Source organism: Tupaia chinensis, unplaced genomic scaffold (assembly GCF_000334495.1).
Source record: "Tupaia chinensis unplaced genomic scaffold, TupChi_1.0 Scaffold000539_1, whole genome shotgun sequence".
NCBI classification, from domain to species: domain Eukaryota; kingdom Metazoa; phylum Chordata; class Mammalia; order Scandentia; family Tupaiidae; genus Tupaia; species Tupaia belangeri.
In genome coordinates, this window is record NW_006160052.1 from 5,442,163 (window position 1) to 5,457,783 (window position 15,621).

Genomic DNA, 15,621 nt, shown 5'->3' on the forward strand with positions numbered 1-15,621 from the left:
GAACTGTGTCAGCCATGTGGGAGTGTCCAGCACCTTAACCACCACTCCACCTGCTGGTCCCCAAATAAAATAATTCTTAAGAAAAATAATAAATCTGAGGATTAGGACCAGTAGATGGCGTAATGGCTATGTTGCTGGACTCCCAGGTAGTCAACCACGGTTCAAGTCCCGGACCTGGTGGCTCGAAACTCACTCCAGGTGCATATGCTTGCCTGCCCAAGACCCTAAGAGGAGAATTGAGGAGAATGGATTGCAGTGTGGCCATTCCCTCTGGGAAATGACTTCTTGCTTTCTGTCTCTCTGTCTCTGTCTCCCTGGTGAGTCCACACACCCTATAGCAAAAACCTCTGTGAAAATGAAATCTGAGGGTTGGCGTTCATCAAGTCTGAGCCCGGTTAGCTCTGTGACCCTAATCTAATACGGCCAAACTGCAAAGTCCAGGCTGTAAATCAAGGCTGCCTGTGCTCCTCATCCAGTCTCTAAAGGAAAGCCGCGGTGGATTAACCAGGGAGGGGAGCTGGCTCTGCAGCGCTGGAAAGCTAGACTGCCCCGGCGCTCGGCGCACAGGCAGAGCGCCATCTGGCGGCAGTCCTTGCGGATGGCCCAGAAGAAAGCAACCCGTGGGGGCGGCACGTTTGGGCGAGACCTTTGGGATTGCAAACTAACTTGGCTGAGCGCGGCCCGCGTCAGTCACTGTACTAGATGCTCTGTGTGCACCTCTCCTTTCAGCCTCTGCTAAAGGAGGCACGATCACCACCAATCACAGGCAGAAACCGGGGAGGAGACAGATTAGGTCATTTGTCCAGGATCTGTTAGCAGATGAGGCAGGTTTGGAACCAGACAGCTTTGAACCATGGTGCTATGTTCAACAGAAGCAAGAGAAAAGTCAAAATGAAGCCGGGAGGTTATAATAGGAGAGCCATAGGGATTTTTGTTTGTTTTTTAAAGAAGTGTTCTATTTATTTATTATTGTTGTTTTTTTAATTTGATAAGAGAGACAGAAAGAGAAAGTGAAGGTGAGGGACCAGCATTTGGTGTAATGACTATGTAGCTGGACTCCCATGTAGTCAACCACAGTTCGAGTCCCGGACCTGGTGGCTTAAACTCATGCTGGGTGCATGTGCATGCGTGCCCAAGATCCCAAGAGGATAATGGAGGAGAAGGGATTGCGATGTGGCCATCCCCCTGGGGGGGGTGATTTCTCGCTTTCTGTCTCTCTGTCTCTCTCTGTCTTTCTGGCGAGCACATGCGCCCTATAGCAAAAACCTGTACAAAAAAAAGAGAAAGTGAGAAAGTAAGCCACCGGGTCTGGGACTTGAACAGCTGCCAGCTATGTAGGAATCCAGCACTTTAACCACCACGCCACTGGTTTTCGTTGTTTTTAATGGCAAAAGAGGGAAGCTGGAAAGATGAACATACCCAGCCAGTTGTCTAAGGGCTCGTGTGAGGGAGCAGCTGTGGTGGCACAGCAGTAACGCCGTGCTCTGTGACGCTGCGGCCGCAGGGGAGGCCCTAGGTCTGCATGCCAGGGGCTCCCTGTGCACCCAGGATCCTGGCCGGCTGAGGCTGCGGGTGGGATTGCTGCGGGAGGACCTGTTGGGAGTAGCTGTCTCATTTTCTCTCGGAAGGAATAAATAAATTTAGGAAAAAAGAGAAAAGACTCTATAAGTGATCTTTCCGCTCTGCAAAAAAAAAGAGAAAAGACTCTATAAGTGATCTTTCTGCTATTCAAAGCTCAGTCTTACTCACCAGGGTTGGTTCCGCAGGACCCACGGTCACGCTCACTGTCTCTGGGTCGAACCCAGGAGCTGAGACGGTGACAGTGTAGGTGCCTGGAAGCAGCAGCCGGAAGTAATCGCCATGGTCACCTGAAAGGTAAGGGACGTCACTCAGTCCGCTGATAGAAAACCTGTGGCAAGTGGAGCCCTGATGGAAGGCGCGCTGGCACGATGAAACCGTCTGCAGGCTGCGGGGGCCACTCGCAAGCTGCTCCATGACAGGACTACCTCCTAAGAAGCCCCGTTTCCCTGTAAGTTCACTGGAAGGGTTGTGCTTAATTCTAGACCCTGTGTTTTGTTTTATTTTTTAAGGTTCCCCACCCCCATAGGGCGTGTGCACTCACAGGAGAGAGACAGAGAGGAAAAGTGAGAAATCATCCTCCAGAGGGAATGGCCATGCTGCAATCCCTTCTCCTCCATTCTCTTCTTGGGATTCTGGGTACACACACACACAAGTACCTGGTATGATTTCCAAGCCATCGGGTATAGGGCTTGAACCACCGTTGGCCATGTGGGAGTCTAGCGCTTTACCCACCACACCACCTGTTGGCCCTGATCCTGTCTGGTTTTTTTTTTGGAGAGGTTTTCGCTATAGGGCCCAGGCGCTTGCCAGAAAGACAGAGCGAGACAGAGAGACAGTGAGAAATCACCCCCCAGGGGAGATGGCCACACCACAGTCCCTTCTCCTCCATTCTCTCGGGATCTTGGGCACACACAAACACACGCTGGGCGTGAGTTTATGCCACTGGGTCCAGGACTCGAACAGCGGTTGACTACATGGGAGTCCAGTGACATACTCATCACGCCAACTGCTGGCCCCCGACCTTGTCTATTTTTATAAACTCACGTTCAGTAAAGGGTCACTAGGGGAGAGGAAAGGTTGAAAGATTGATTCATGTTTTACCTGACAAAAATTATATGAAGGGCCAGCAGATGGTATAGGGGCTATGTCACTGGACTCCCACATGGCTGACCATGTTTCAAGTCCTGGACCCAGTGGCTTCAAAATCTCTACTGGAACATGTATGTGCATGCCCATTAGGAGGAGAATGGAGAACAAGGGAATGCGGTGTGGCCAGCCCCTTGGGGGTGATTTCTCACTTTCCCTCTCACTAGTCTGTCTCTCTCTCCCCAGTGAGAATACATGCCCTAGGGCAAAAACCTCCTAAAAAAGAAAAAAGAAAGAAAGAAAGAAAGAAAGAAAGAAAGAAAGAAAGAAAGAAAGAAAGAAAGAAAGAAAGAAAGAAAGAAAGAAAGAAAGACAAATTATATGAAATCTGCGTAAAACTGTGAAGACATGTCCACCTAAATGAGAATCATGGGCTTAAGTTGTAGGGAGCAGATCTGGCAAAACAGAAGCCAGAACTACTGTGATCAACTATTGTGATTTTTAAATAAATCTCTAGAAAAAGAAATGGGGCCAGCCCTGTTGCCCAGTGGCTAAGGGAGCCAGATCCCACAAGGCCAAGGCCAGTTTGACTGCCGGCCCCGAGAGTTTGAAGAACATGCTGGGTGCACGTGTATGTGTGCAAATCCCAACAGGGTGGAGACATGGAGGAAAAGAGAGTGTGGCTGGGCCACGCCCCCCCCCCAGGGGGAAGGGGTGCTTTCTCCCTCTCCCCACCTGTCTCTGTGCTCTCTGGCAGTTAAAAATAAATACAAAATAAACAGTAAATGGACTGCTTTAGGAAATTGTGAGCGCTCGAGCAGAGGCTGAACGAGGGGCTGTGGAAAAGCTACAGCTGAACAGTGCACAGCCTGCACTGGGGACAGGGCAGCTCGGGGCCGGCCAGCCGGTGTCGGTGGTTGGTATTCGCAGGGAGGGCTGCACCACGCGACCACTAATGGTCTGGTTTTGAGGGTCCTATTCTTAATATTTCCTCCATCCCCTTCCAAAGTATGCCTAAGGGAAACTAAAATTCAAAGAAGCCTGTTTCTCCATGGCAGGGAGCTAGCGTTTTGGCTAATGACTTTTCCATCCTATTAGGATCAATTGTGAGGGGCCTTTAATTGTTCTTTTAAGAGCACAGCAATGAAGAAACAAAATAATAAATGTAGTGAAGAGTGAGACAGACGATAATGAGGAAGCCTTTTTCTGTCCCCTATTAAATGCCTGCAATTTGCTTTAGAGTACTTTAGCGAAGGCATTGGGTTATGATGAGTGTTAGAAGTTTAAGTTATGCTCCCGGGGTATCCTTTTCTAATTGCAGAGAGGTGAGCTAGAGTTGTATGTCAGAAAGGCCCCACCCCAAGAAGCAGCTACTGTGAGGGCTTCAGTTATCTTTTTAATTATTTATTTCTTTGTAGTTTTTACTATACAGTTCATGTGCCAGCCAGAGAGAGACAGAAAGAGAAAGTGAGAAATCACTCCCCAGAGCGAACGGCTTTGCCACAGTCCCTTCTCCTCCAGTCTCCTATTTTGGGCATGTGTGCACATGCATCCAGACTGATTTTACTTCTTTTTCTTTACTTCGCTTTCTTTCCATAGGGCGGGCGCCACCACGCCCATCTTTACTTTTCTTTCTTTCTTTCTTTCTTTCTTTCTTTCTTTCTTTTTTTTCTTTTTCTTTCTTTTTTTAGAGATTTTTGCTATAGGCATGTGTGCTCACTGGAGAGACAGAGAGAAAAAGCTAGAAATCACCCCCTGGAGGGATGGCCATGCTGCAATACTTCTTCTCTGTTCTCCTGTCAAGAGTTTGGGCACAGGGAACCAGCAGTTAGAGTAATGGCTATGTCGCTGGACTCCCATGTAGTTGACTGCGGTTCGTGTCCTGGACCCGGTGGCTTAAAACTCACGCCGGGCGCGTGTGCATGCGTGCCCAAGATCCCGAGAGGAGAATGGAGGAGAAGGGATTGCGGCGTAACCATCCCCCCTGGGGGGTGATTTCTCGCTTTCTGTCTCTATGTCTCTCTCTGTCTGTCTGGCGAGCGCACGCGCCCTACAGTGAAAATCTCTCAAAAAAAAAAAAAAAAAAGAGTTTGGGCACACACCCACACACACACACCTGATGTGAATTTTAAGCCATCAGGTCCAGGACTTGAACCGTGGTTGACTACATGGGAGCCAAGTGATGTAGTAATTATGCAATCTGCTGGTTCCATCCGGAGAGGTTTTTCAAGCTACCAGGTCCAGGACTAGAACTGCATAATCAGCCATGTGGGATCTAGTGCCTTAACCACCATGCTATCTGCTGGTCTCGCACTTCCGCCATCTTTACTTGAAGTCAGCACTAGATGCTTTGCTAAGTCACATATGCTACGAAGGGATTTTTTCACAGGTGAAATGAGTGATTCATTAATTTAGCATAACAGGCATTGAAATGGGTGTTATGATAATGAAATCAGTGGTATTGAAAACACGTTGATTTGCTGGACTGTTTTAGAGACATTCCCACCCAAAGAGTATAAGACTAGCAAGCCCCAAAGCCTGTGCTCTTAGGGATGGGGCCAGAAGTTAGATCCCTAAGCAGGCCTGGGTCCAGCCACTGGGATGGAGGAGTCTGGGTGTCTGAGGCCTGGTAGTGAAGCTGCACAACTGTGCTCTCAGAATATTGCCTTTGCCTTTAAATGAACCTTTAACTGATGCCTTGAATGGGCTGGGATCGCCTGGAAGACATAAGGCGGAGATTTGCTCCGGCTTAGACAGCGTGAACCGTAAGATGCCTGCATGGCGGTCGGTGTGTGGTGAACTCTGGCTGAGTTCTGCTGGCATCGAGGCTGTAGGGAGGTAGGCCAGAGTCACCCAGCCTAACTGTTGGCAGCTACTACATATGAAATACAAAACAAGCAAAACCCCTAAGAGTTGTGTGTGATCAAACTGGGGCGGGTCAATTTGCGATATTCTGCACAAAATACCTCTCTACCCTCCCAGGAGGTTTGGCATCATCAATCTTGCCCTGCAGGAAGCAGAGGGAAGGGGTCCTGCTGCCTTGGCCCTGAATGGAGCTGTAGCAAGACATCCCAGTCAGGAACAGGGCCGAGAATCAGACTCACAGTTCTCTCTTCACTTCCATTTCACAACAGTTTGTGAACCATTAATAACCTCAAGTCCAGGGACCAGCAGTTAGCGTAATGGCTATGTCGCTGGACTCCCATGTAGTCGACTGCTGTTCACGTCCCAGACCCGGTGGCTTAAACTCATTCTTAGCGCATATGCATGCATGCCCAAGATCCCGAGAGGAGAGTGGAAGAGAAGGGATTGTGGCATGGCCATCCCCCCGGGGGGGTGATTTCTCGAGCACACGTACCCTATAACGCAAATCTCTGAAGAAAAAAAAAAAAAAAGCAAATTGGGGAACCAGCAGTTGGCATAATGGCTATGTCACTGAACTCCCATGTAGCTGACCGTGGTTTGAGTCTGGGACCCGGTGGCTTAAACTCATTCTTAGCGCATATGCATGCATGCCCAAGATCCCGAGAGGAGAGTGGAAGAGAAGGGATTGTGGCATGGCCATCCCCCCTGGGGGGTGATTTCTCCCTTTCTGTCTCTCTGTCTCTCTCTGTCTTTGTGGTGAGTACATGCGCCCCCCCCTCATAGCAAAAACCTCTCCAAAAAAAAAATAATAATTTAAAAAAGAGTAACCTCGAGTCCAGAACATCCCCGTACGAGAGTGGTACGTGACGGGGGCTCCCAAACGCTGGTGAAATGTGACCTACACCTCCCTTTCTCAGTCTGCACTTCTCAGGGATTGCTTCGGAAGCAAAAGGTTTTCCATGTACACATCTCGGCTGCTGGACCGTCTCTGAATTTAGTGTCTGCATTTCTACCGTCCTTCCCCCCCCTCCTCCACCCCCAGTGCCCCTGATCCCCGCTCATCTTGCTGGCTCACAGACTGGCCCTGTGCTTATGGGAGAGAACGCTCCTTCCCACCCTGCCCGTGGGTAGGCAGCCCGTACCTGAGGTGACATCGTGGTTGATCCCACTGACAGAAATGACGGCCTTTGGGACGCTGTTGTAGTTCTCATCCAGCACCATCCCCTTGATGCCCTGGTGAACCTGTAGGGGAAGCTGACAGCCTAGTAAGGAGAGTTAGGGGCACAGACATTCGTACAGCGCCGCGCAGTCTTCAAGCCTTTCACAGGTACTGTCACACTTGATCTTCACAGACACTGCTAGTGACCCTTCCTCGGGGCCCAGCAAGGGGTGTGGTGGCCGAGACGCTGGACTCCCACAGGGCTGACTGTCGTCTAAGTCCCAGACCTGGAGGCCTGCTTTCTTACTCCCCTCGCCCTCCTCTCTCTCTCGCTTTCTCTGGTAAGCGCACGTGCCCTAGAGCAAATAAATAATAATAATAAATCAAATTAAATGAATAATTTAAAAATAAGAATCCCTTAATTGGCCTCTTTGCTCCTCTCACCCCAATAATCTCTTCCTAATTGACCAGAGTGATCCTGTTAAAGCCTAAATCAAATTATGTCACTATTCTACTCAAAACCCCGTGCAGAACGAAAGGTGAAGTTCTCATGACGGTCTATGAGGCTACTGTCCCTGTGATATGTGACCTCTTCTCCTACCACCCTTTCTCTTCCTCCAAAAACCACTCCAACCGTACTGATATCCTGGCCTTCTAATTATTTTTATTAAAAAAAAATTTAATTTTGATAAAATACACATAACAAAACGTACCATCCTGATCATTTTTTTAAGAGAAATGTTTGCTATAGAGCATGCGCACTCATCAGAGAGAGAGACAGAAAGTGAGAAATCACCCCCTGAGGGGATGACCACGCAGCAATCCCTTCTCCCCCATTCTCCTCTCAGGATTTTGGGTATACACACACATGCACCCAGCATGAGTTTCTAGGCCACCAGGTCCAGGACTCGAGCCATGGTCACCTATGTGGGAGTCCAACTATGTAACCATTATGCCATCTGCTGATCCCGATCCTGATCCTTCTTAGTGTTCAGTGTTAACTACATCATAGTTAACTACACAGTTAGTGTTAACTACTAGTTAGTGTTAAGTACATAGTTTAGTGTTAACTACATCATAGCTAACTACATGGTTAACTGCTACATAGTCAACAACTGTGATGTACTTAACTACATCATAGTTAACTACAACGCAGTTTAGCGTTAACTACATCCATAATGTTGTACAACCGCCGTCACCGCCCACCGCGATAGCAGCTGAAACTCTGTACCCATTAAACAGAATCTACTCCTTCCATTTTCCTCCCCCAGCCCCTGGTAATCACCATTTTACTACTGTCTCTACGATTTTGATTACTCTAAGTGTATCATACAGGTGGAATCATATGGTATATCTCCTTTCTGTGGACGGCTTATTTCGCGTCACATGTCCTCAGCATTCATCCACACTAGCATATGTCAGAATGTCCTTGTTTGAAGGCTGAGTAATATTCCATTGTGTGTATATGCCATATTTTGCTTATAAATTCATCCATCAATGGACACTTGGGTTGCTTCCACGTTATAGCTCTTGCGAATAATGTTTCTAAATACACGGGTTCACAAATATCTCTTTGAGACTCTGCTTTTAGTTCTTTTGGATACATACCCCAAAGCAGTATTGCTAGATCATAATTTGGGGGGTGGGTATAGCAAAGCAGAGAGGTATTTTTTTTTGCAGGGGGGGAGAGGTTTTTGCTATAGGGCCCGTGTGCTCGCCAGACAGACAGAGACAGAGAGATAGAAAGCGAGAAATCACTCCCCAGGGAGGATGGCCACACCGCAATCCCTTCTCCTCCATTCTCCTCTCGGGATCTTGGGCACGCACGCACACGCGTCTGGCATGAGTTTAAGCCGCCGGGTCTGGGCTCGAACCGCGGTGGACTACGTGGGAGTCCAGTGACATAGCCATTATGCTAACTGCTGGTTCCGCAGAGAATTTATTAGTAAAGCGGGGAATTTATTAACAAAGCAGGGAGTTTACTGAAGGAGGGAGAAGGGAAAACAGAGCTCCCAAGAAGGGAGGGGTCCTGGAAAATGGGTTGCCCAAGATCATTATTTCTTGACGAACTGCCGTACTGTTTTTCATAGCGGCTGTATCATTTTCCATTCCTGCCAACAGTGCGTGCGGATTCCAGTTTCTCCACATCCTTACCAACTTGTAAATGTTGGGGCTTTGGGGTTCTGTTTTGTCGCCTAGTTTTGGTAGTGGCCTTCGTAGTGGATGCGAGGTGCTATCATGTTACAGTTTCGATTTGCATCTCCCTAATGACTGGTGTGTGGAACATTCTTCATATGCTGGCGGTGCCCTTGTGCTTTCTGGGGTATCCATTCTGGGGAATCCTCCTTCTCCCCTAGATATCTGCATTGTTCTCTCGCTCACCTTCAAATCTTTGTTTAAATGTCATCTTCTCTGTAAGGTTTTCGTCATAGCGTTTCCCCTTTAACAGGTTAGAAAATGTATTTATTTGTTTATTTTAAGAGATTTTTATTTTTATTTTTATTTATTTTTTTGCTATAGGGTGCGTGCACTCACCAGAGACAGACGGAAAGTGAGAAATCACCCCCCAGGGGGATGGCCTCACTGCAATCTCTTCTTCTCCATTCTCCTCTTGGGATTTTGGGCACACCTGCACACGGGCCCAGTGTGAGTTTCAAGCCACCAAATCAGGGACTTGAACCACGATCGGCCATGTGGGCGTCCAGCAACACCATGACTACGCCATCTGCCAGTCTCAGAAAATTTATTTTATTTTTCTCATTGTCTGCTAATCTCTCCTCACTAGAATGGTAGTTCCACAGGGGAAGGGATATATGGGGTCTTCTGTTTTTATTTTTGTGTTTTCGCCATAGGACATGTGCACTCGCCAGAGAGAGACAGAGAGAGAGAGAGAGAGAGAGAGAGTGAGAAATCACTCTCCAGGGGGATGGCCAGGTGCAGTCCTTTCTCCTCCATTCTCCTCTTGGGTTCTGGGGTATGCACACACACGCGTCTGTCAGGATTTTCAAGCAGGCCAGAGGTCTGGGACTTGACGTGTGGTTGACCGTGTGTGAGTCCAGCGCCTTAGCCACTTGCTGGTCCCCATATGTGTTAGCTGATTCGTAATTCTCGGCATATATTGATAGCACAGCGTCCGACAAAGAGTGGAGTGAACACACCTCACTGGTAGAAGCAGCCTAGATCTATTGTACTGAGTCAGAGCAAAACCTAGACCCGAGCCACCCACGACACCTCGGCCGTGCCTAGGAAACACTTCGCTTTTGGTAACCAGGAAAGTGAAGCAATGGGATTTTACCTGTTCCAAGAACTGGATTAGGGCCTCCCGGTTACCCAGCCACTCCCGCTGTAATTCCTCTTGGCGGGGAAACTTGTTGCAACTCAGTTCCAGCGTGATCTCGAAGCAGTTGGTATGGAGATAATTAAAGTCTTGCATTCCTAGGGGAAACAGGGCAGTGGCCGGTTTATATAACCAGGGTCCCACCCCACGCCCCATCTCACCTCCTCACAGTTTCTCCCCGACCCCCTCATCACCTGCCACTCTGCCTCTTGATTTCCATTCAGCTCACCCTACATCAAAGTTTCCCCAGCTTCCCAGTTCCCAAGCCTTTCTCCCTTTCCAGTTTCCTCTCTTCAGAAATATGCATTTTGTTGTCTCCACCCTCTACGCCATTTCTAGTTCATGATTTCATTTCCCGCCCTGGCCCTCTCATCATTTCCAAAGTCTGCTTGTCAGCCATGCCCTCATATTAGACCATAGGCCTGCCACGCTTTCGGGAGAACGGATTTTCTCCCAGACCCTGGCAGGCTGGAGCTGATCATTATCAGGCCCAGGGACTAGAGAGAAGCTTCTTACAAAGAAGTGCTGCTTTTGCAGGCTGTTTGTCAATGGCCGGTGTCCAGGGCAGATTCTGGCTATGGGAGGACAGTCAGGTACAGAGCGTGTCAGGGGGCTGGCTGTGCCCAGGCTGCTTCTCGGTGCACCTGTTGCTATAAAAGTCATTCTCTCTCTCTCTCTCTCTCTCTTTTGGAGAAGTTTTTGTTATAGGGCGCATGCACTCACCAGAAAGACAGAGACAGAGAGACAGAAAGCGAGAAATCACTCCCCAGGGGGATGGCCACACCGCAATCCCTTCTCCTCCATTCTCCTCTCGGGATCTTGGGCATGCACACACACGCGCCCGGCATGAGTTTAAGCCACCAGGTCCGGGACTCGAACCGCAGTCGACTACATGGGAGTCCACCAACATAGCCATTACGTTAACTGCTGGTCCCTATATAAGGCATACTCTGTGCTAGTCTTTAAAAGCCGAAGACTTGGGGCCAGCAGGTGGCACAGTGGTTAAGACACTGGACTCCCACATGGTTGATCACAGTTCAAGTCCCAGTCCTGGAGGCTTGAAAATCATACAGGGCACATGTGAGTGCCCAAAATTCTAGGAGAACAGAGGGGAAGGGATAGAGGTGCTGCCCCCAGGGGGGTGATTTCTCACTTTCTCTCTGTCACTTTCTGTCTCTCTCTCATCAGCAAGCTCATGTGCCCTAAAGCAAAAACCTAAAAAAAAATTAAAAAATTAAAAAAAAAAATCCTAAGATTTATAAGCCAGAGATTTCCAAATGTTTTGTATATATTATTTTATTTAATACTCTCATCAAAAGTATGAGGCAAATAATATTTTTCTTAACTACAAATGAGGAAATCAAACAACAGAGAGGTTCAGTAATTATCTCCAAGTCCCACACTGGTAAATGGTCAGGCAGGTTTCAGCTCAGCTCACTCTCAGAGCCCACACCCTTGATCATCTGGCTACATTATTTTCCTCCTGTGCCTTCGTCTGTTGTTTAAACCTCCAGTTTCACAAGACCACAATGTGTCCCTACCATAGTTTTGTTTTTCTTTTCTTTTTTAATTTTGTTTTTAACCGTAGGGCACATGGGCTCACTGGAGAGAGACAGAGAGACTCAGAGAGGGAACATGAGATAGAATGGCCATACTGCAATCTCTTCTCCATTCTCCTCTCGGGACTTTGGGCACACGTGCCTGATTTTCAAGACACCCGGTCCAGGATTTGAACTAAGGTCAATCATGTGGGACTCCAGTGCCTTAACCACCACACCTCTGCTGGCCCCCTAACATAGTTTAAAGAATCACAGGATGACACTAAATGCCCGCCTGAGACTTCTCCATTTTTCAGATCTCTACTTCAGTGAACATTTTCTAGGATCCCCACCGTGTCCCTGAGGACGCCGGTAACTGAGAAGGAGCAGAGCGCTATCCTTCTACTGCGTCAGCGCGGGCAGCTCCCGGATGCCGCTTACCCTTGCTGAGGGAGTACCAGGAAGCCCCGTTGGTGATGCCATCCGGGAAGTAATCGCCACAGTTCCAGCCTTGGTGCATCCATCCGTGGGCATAGGAGTAGACCTTGGCCAGCTAGAGGCAAAGCAGGCAGGACACGACCCTAAGGACTCCCGCCTCGGGGGCTCACACGCAGAGCTGCGGGGGCCAGGAAGGCCACGAGGCCTCACGACTGATGTTAGCTTTGTGAAAGGAAATAGGATGAGGGTGAGGGGACGGGTGTGTGTGTGTGTGTGTGTGTGAGAGAGAGAGACACAGCGTGTGTGTAAGCGAGTGTGTGCAGTAGGCTAGAGTTAGGGGAACTGCAAACGGATTTTTCTACTCTCTGGGGGCTAAGCTCTTCACGTGCGATGGGAGAGGTGGCACCAGATGATACAGAAGGTCCCTTCTAGCCGGGCCGTTTGCTAGCTTAATGTTGTAAAAGGAATCAAGGAGCAAGCAGGGCAGGACCCCTCCAGGGACAGGGCATGGACTGGGTGTGAGAAGCGTGTGTTGGAGGGAGAGAAAAGTACTCAGACTCTGATTCTCCTTCATTTTGTAACAGCAGACAAAATAAGGTTACCAGAGAAGAAAATATAATAATACACTTGCTTTGCAAAGCCACAACGAGTATTATGAATCACCGATAAATTAATAGTTAATATTACAATGATTTGTATTGCATATAAATATATATTAATTTATCATCAATATTAATATATACTTCTATATGTGTTTCATAATTTAATTTATATACTTTATTATAAACAATATGAATGTATTTTAAAAATCTATGCAATCGATATAACATTAAGCTACATTCATTTTATTCTGTACTTTGTAAAACATTAGCTATAGAATACATGCGCTCGCTGGAAAGAGAGAGGGACAGTGAGAAGGCACCCCCCAGGAGGGATGGCATGCTGCAATCCCTTCTCCCTCCTCTCCGACCTTGGGTATGCACGCACACACACTGGCTGTGCCTCTCAAGCTGCTGGGTCTGGGACTCGAACTGTAGTTGGCCACATGAGATCCAGCCGCCTCAACCACCATGCCACAGGCTGGCCCTATACTTTAGAGCTATTGTTGAGAGTATTTCCATGTGCATGGTCAAGTTTTCATGAATATAGATACATTGCCGTGAAGTGACAACCTAGACCGTCCCCAAGTTCACATCTTACGCCGCCGGCTCACTCCCAGCACTATTAGCCTTTTGGCGTATTTCTTACTTGTCATGAGCTTAAGTGTTTTTTTATATATTTTTGATATACTATAAAGCTTTCATTTTCATGAATTTATGGCTTAGCAATTACAATAAAATGTAACTGACTTCTTTTCTCATGAATTTATGGCTTAGCAATTACAATAAAGTGTAACTGACTTCTTTTTTTTTTATCTTTTTCTTTTTGGAGAGGTTTTCGCTATAGGGCGTGTGCGCTCGCCAGACAGACAGAGAGAGACAGAGAGACAGAAAGCGAGAAATCACCCCCCAGGGAGGATGGCCACGCCGCAATCCCTTCTCCTCCTTTTTCCTCTCGGGATCTTGGGCACACACGCACACGCGCCCGGCGTGAGTTTTAAGCCACCGGGTCCGGGACATGAACCACGGTCGACTACATGGGAGTCCAGCAACATAACCATTACGCTAACTGCTGATTCCCAAGTGTAACTGACTTCTCACGAGCAGGCCCTATTTTGATTATTTCTGGTGGACTCGAACCTGACAGGACCCAGCAGGAGAAGCTGCCGTTCTGCGTACCTTCTGGAAAAGCTTGTCATCAGGCGTGGGGGTGTTGGCGGTGCGGCGGAAACCTCGGACCCGATGCTCTAGGGACTTGTCATACGGGTAATTGGCCACCACTGCCCCTCCGTGGAGATTGGCCGAAAGAACGAAGTTGAGGGAGCGCATCCACTGGATCACGGCCTGCGTCTCGGGCTCCACCTGTGAGGACATGAGAGCGTGGCAGGGAGGACATGGCGGGAGGTGCCGGATGGCCACTGGGATATGTCTGTCAGGGTGGCCACAGGAGAGAGCACACCTGAATAAAAGAGAGTACTCCTAGGATTCAGGGGTGCAGATGGGAAACTCTGACCTTTGAGATGACGGTTTCAAAAATTTAGTCCAGTCAGTGGCGTGGAGGTTAAGGCAGCTGAATCTCACATGGCCGATTGCATGGTTCAAGTCCCGGACTTGATGGCTTAAAAAACACTTTGGGGGGACCAGCAAATGGCATAATGGTTACGTAGCTTGACTCCCACATAGTCAACCGCAGTTAGAGTCTCAGACCTGGAGGCTTAAAACTCACGCCGGGTGCATGTGCATGCATACCCAAAATCCCAAGAGGAGAATGGAAAAGGTATTGTGGTGTGGCCATTCTCCCTGGGGAGTGATTTCTCACTTTCTGTCTCTCTGTCTCGCTATCTCTCCGGCAAGTGCATGTGCCCTATACCAAAAACCTCGCTTAAAAAAAAAAAAATACTGGGTGCAGGTGCATGCATGCCCAAAATCCTGAGGGGAAGGAGGAAAAGGGATTGTAGGGTGGCCATCCCCCAGGGGGTTAATTTCTCACTTTCCCTCTCTCTTTCTTTCTTTTGAACAAGTGCATATGCCCTATGGCAAATATAAAAAAATCAAAATTGATTACCAATTTAAAATAGTTTAAAATTTTTTTCAGTAGGTGGGACCTTTTTTCTAAATGAAATCTTACATGGAATCCCAATACACAAAATAAAAGAAAAGAGAGCATTTAGGGCAGTGAAACTACATACACCATCACCCGTGTGTAAAACCCACAGGGCATGGACAGCAAGGCTGAGCCCTGAGCTGGACTGTGGACTTTGCGCGTCACTGACGTCACTGCAGCTTCCCAGGCCGTAACAATGGGTCACTCCGGAGCAGGATGCTGATGGTGGGTGGGTGACAGTAGGGGGCAGTGAGTGTATGAGAACTCTCTTACTTTCACTCAGCTTTGCGGTGAACCTGAAAACTTCTCTAAAAAATGAAAACTAGAGAGGAGAGAGGAAGTTTTGTTTTAAGAGGAACGGCTTAACTGGAGAGCTCAGAGCCCCAACTTGGCCTCTCTCTGGCCCCTAGGACAGGGTTGCTCAGTTTACCTTCTGCTCCAGTGGCACCTAAGTCACCTCTGTGTAAATGTAGGCTCTCGCGAATAAACCTGGGAAACGCTGGCGTGTAGTACTGGCACTCAGCCTCCCCTCCGCCCAGCACATCTGCGGAAACAGCGCCATGCGGAACGCACCCAGATCTCATGGACTAGACCAACCGCTGGATGGGCGAGCGCCGGCAGAGTGCGGTCCCACCCTCTCCATTGCATGTCACATTCCCAGTGAGTGGCAGTGTTCTAAGAAAAGCCTCCAGGGGAACCAGCAGGTGGCGTAATGGCTATGTCACTGGACTCCCATGTAGTCAACCACGGTTCGAGTCCCAGATCTGGCAGCTTAAACTCACGCCCGGCGCGTGTGCGTGCGTGCCCAAGATCCTGGGAGGAGAATGGAGGAGAAGGGATTGTGGCGTGGCCATCCCCCCTGAGGGGTGATTTCTCGCTTTCTGTCTCTCTGTCTCTGTCTTTCTGGTGAGCAC

The 15,621-nt window shown here is 48.5% G+C and overlaps 1 protein-coding gene across 2 annotated transcripts in view; it reads right to left on the reverse strand.

The window, feature by feature from the left end:
* The window catches only part of CPN1 (carboxypeptidase N subunit 1), a 39,161-nt gene that overhangs the window by 4,162 nt on the left and 19,378 nt on the right, over positions 1-15,621 (reverse strand). The window contains exons 4-8 of one of the 2 annotated variants that reach the window (XM_006157373.3): positions 13,783-13,965; positions 12,008-12,119; positions 9,987-10,126; positions 6,675-6,774; positions 1,750-1,868 (exon numbers count right to left, since the gene is read on the reverse strand). In XM_006157373.3, the coding sequence (XP_006157435.1) occupies positions 1,750-1,868; positions 6,675-6,774; positions 9,987-10,126; positions 12,008-12,119; positions 13,783-13,965 (654 nt within the window). Of the gene's footprint in view, positions 1-1,749; positions 1,869-6,674; positions 6,795-9,986; positions 10,127-12,007; positions 12,120-13,782; positions 13,966-15,621 lie in introns of both variants that reach the window. The other variant, XM_014591170.2, reaches the window with a different exon arrangement.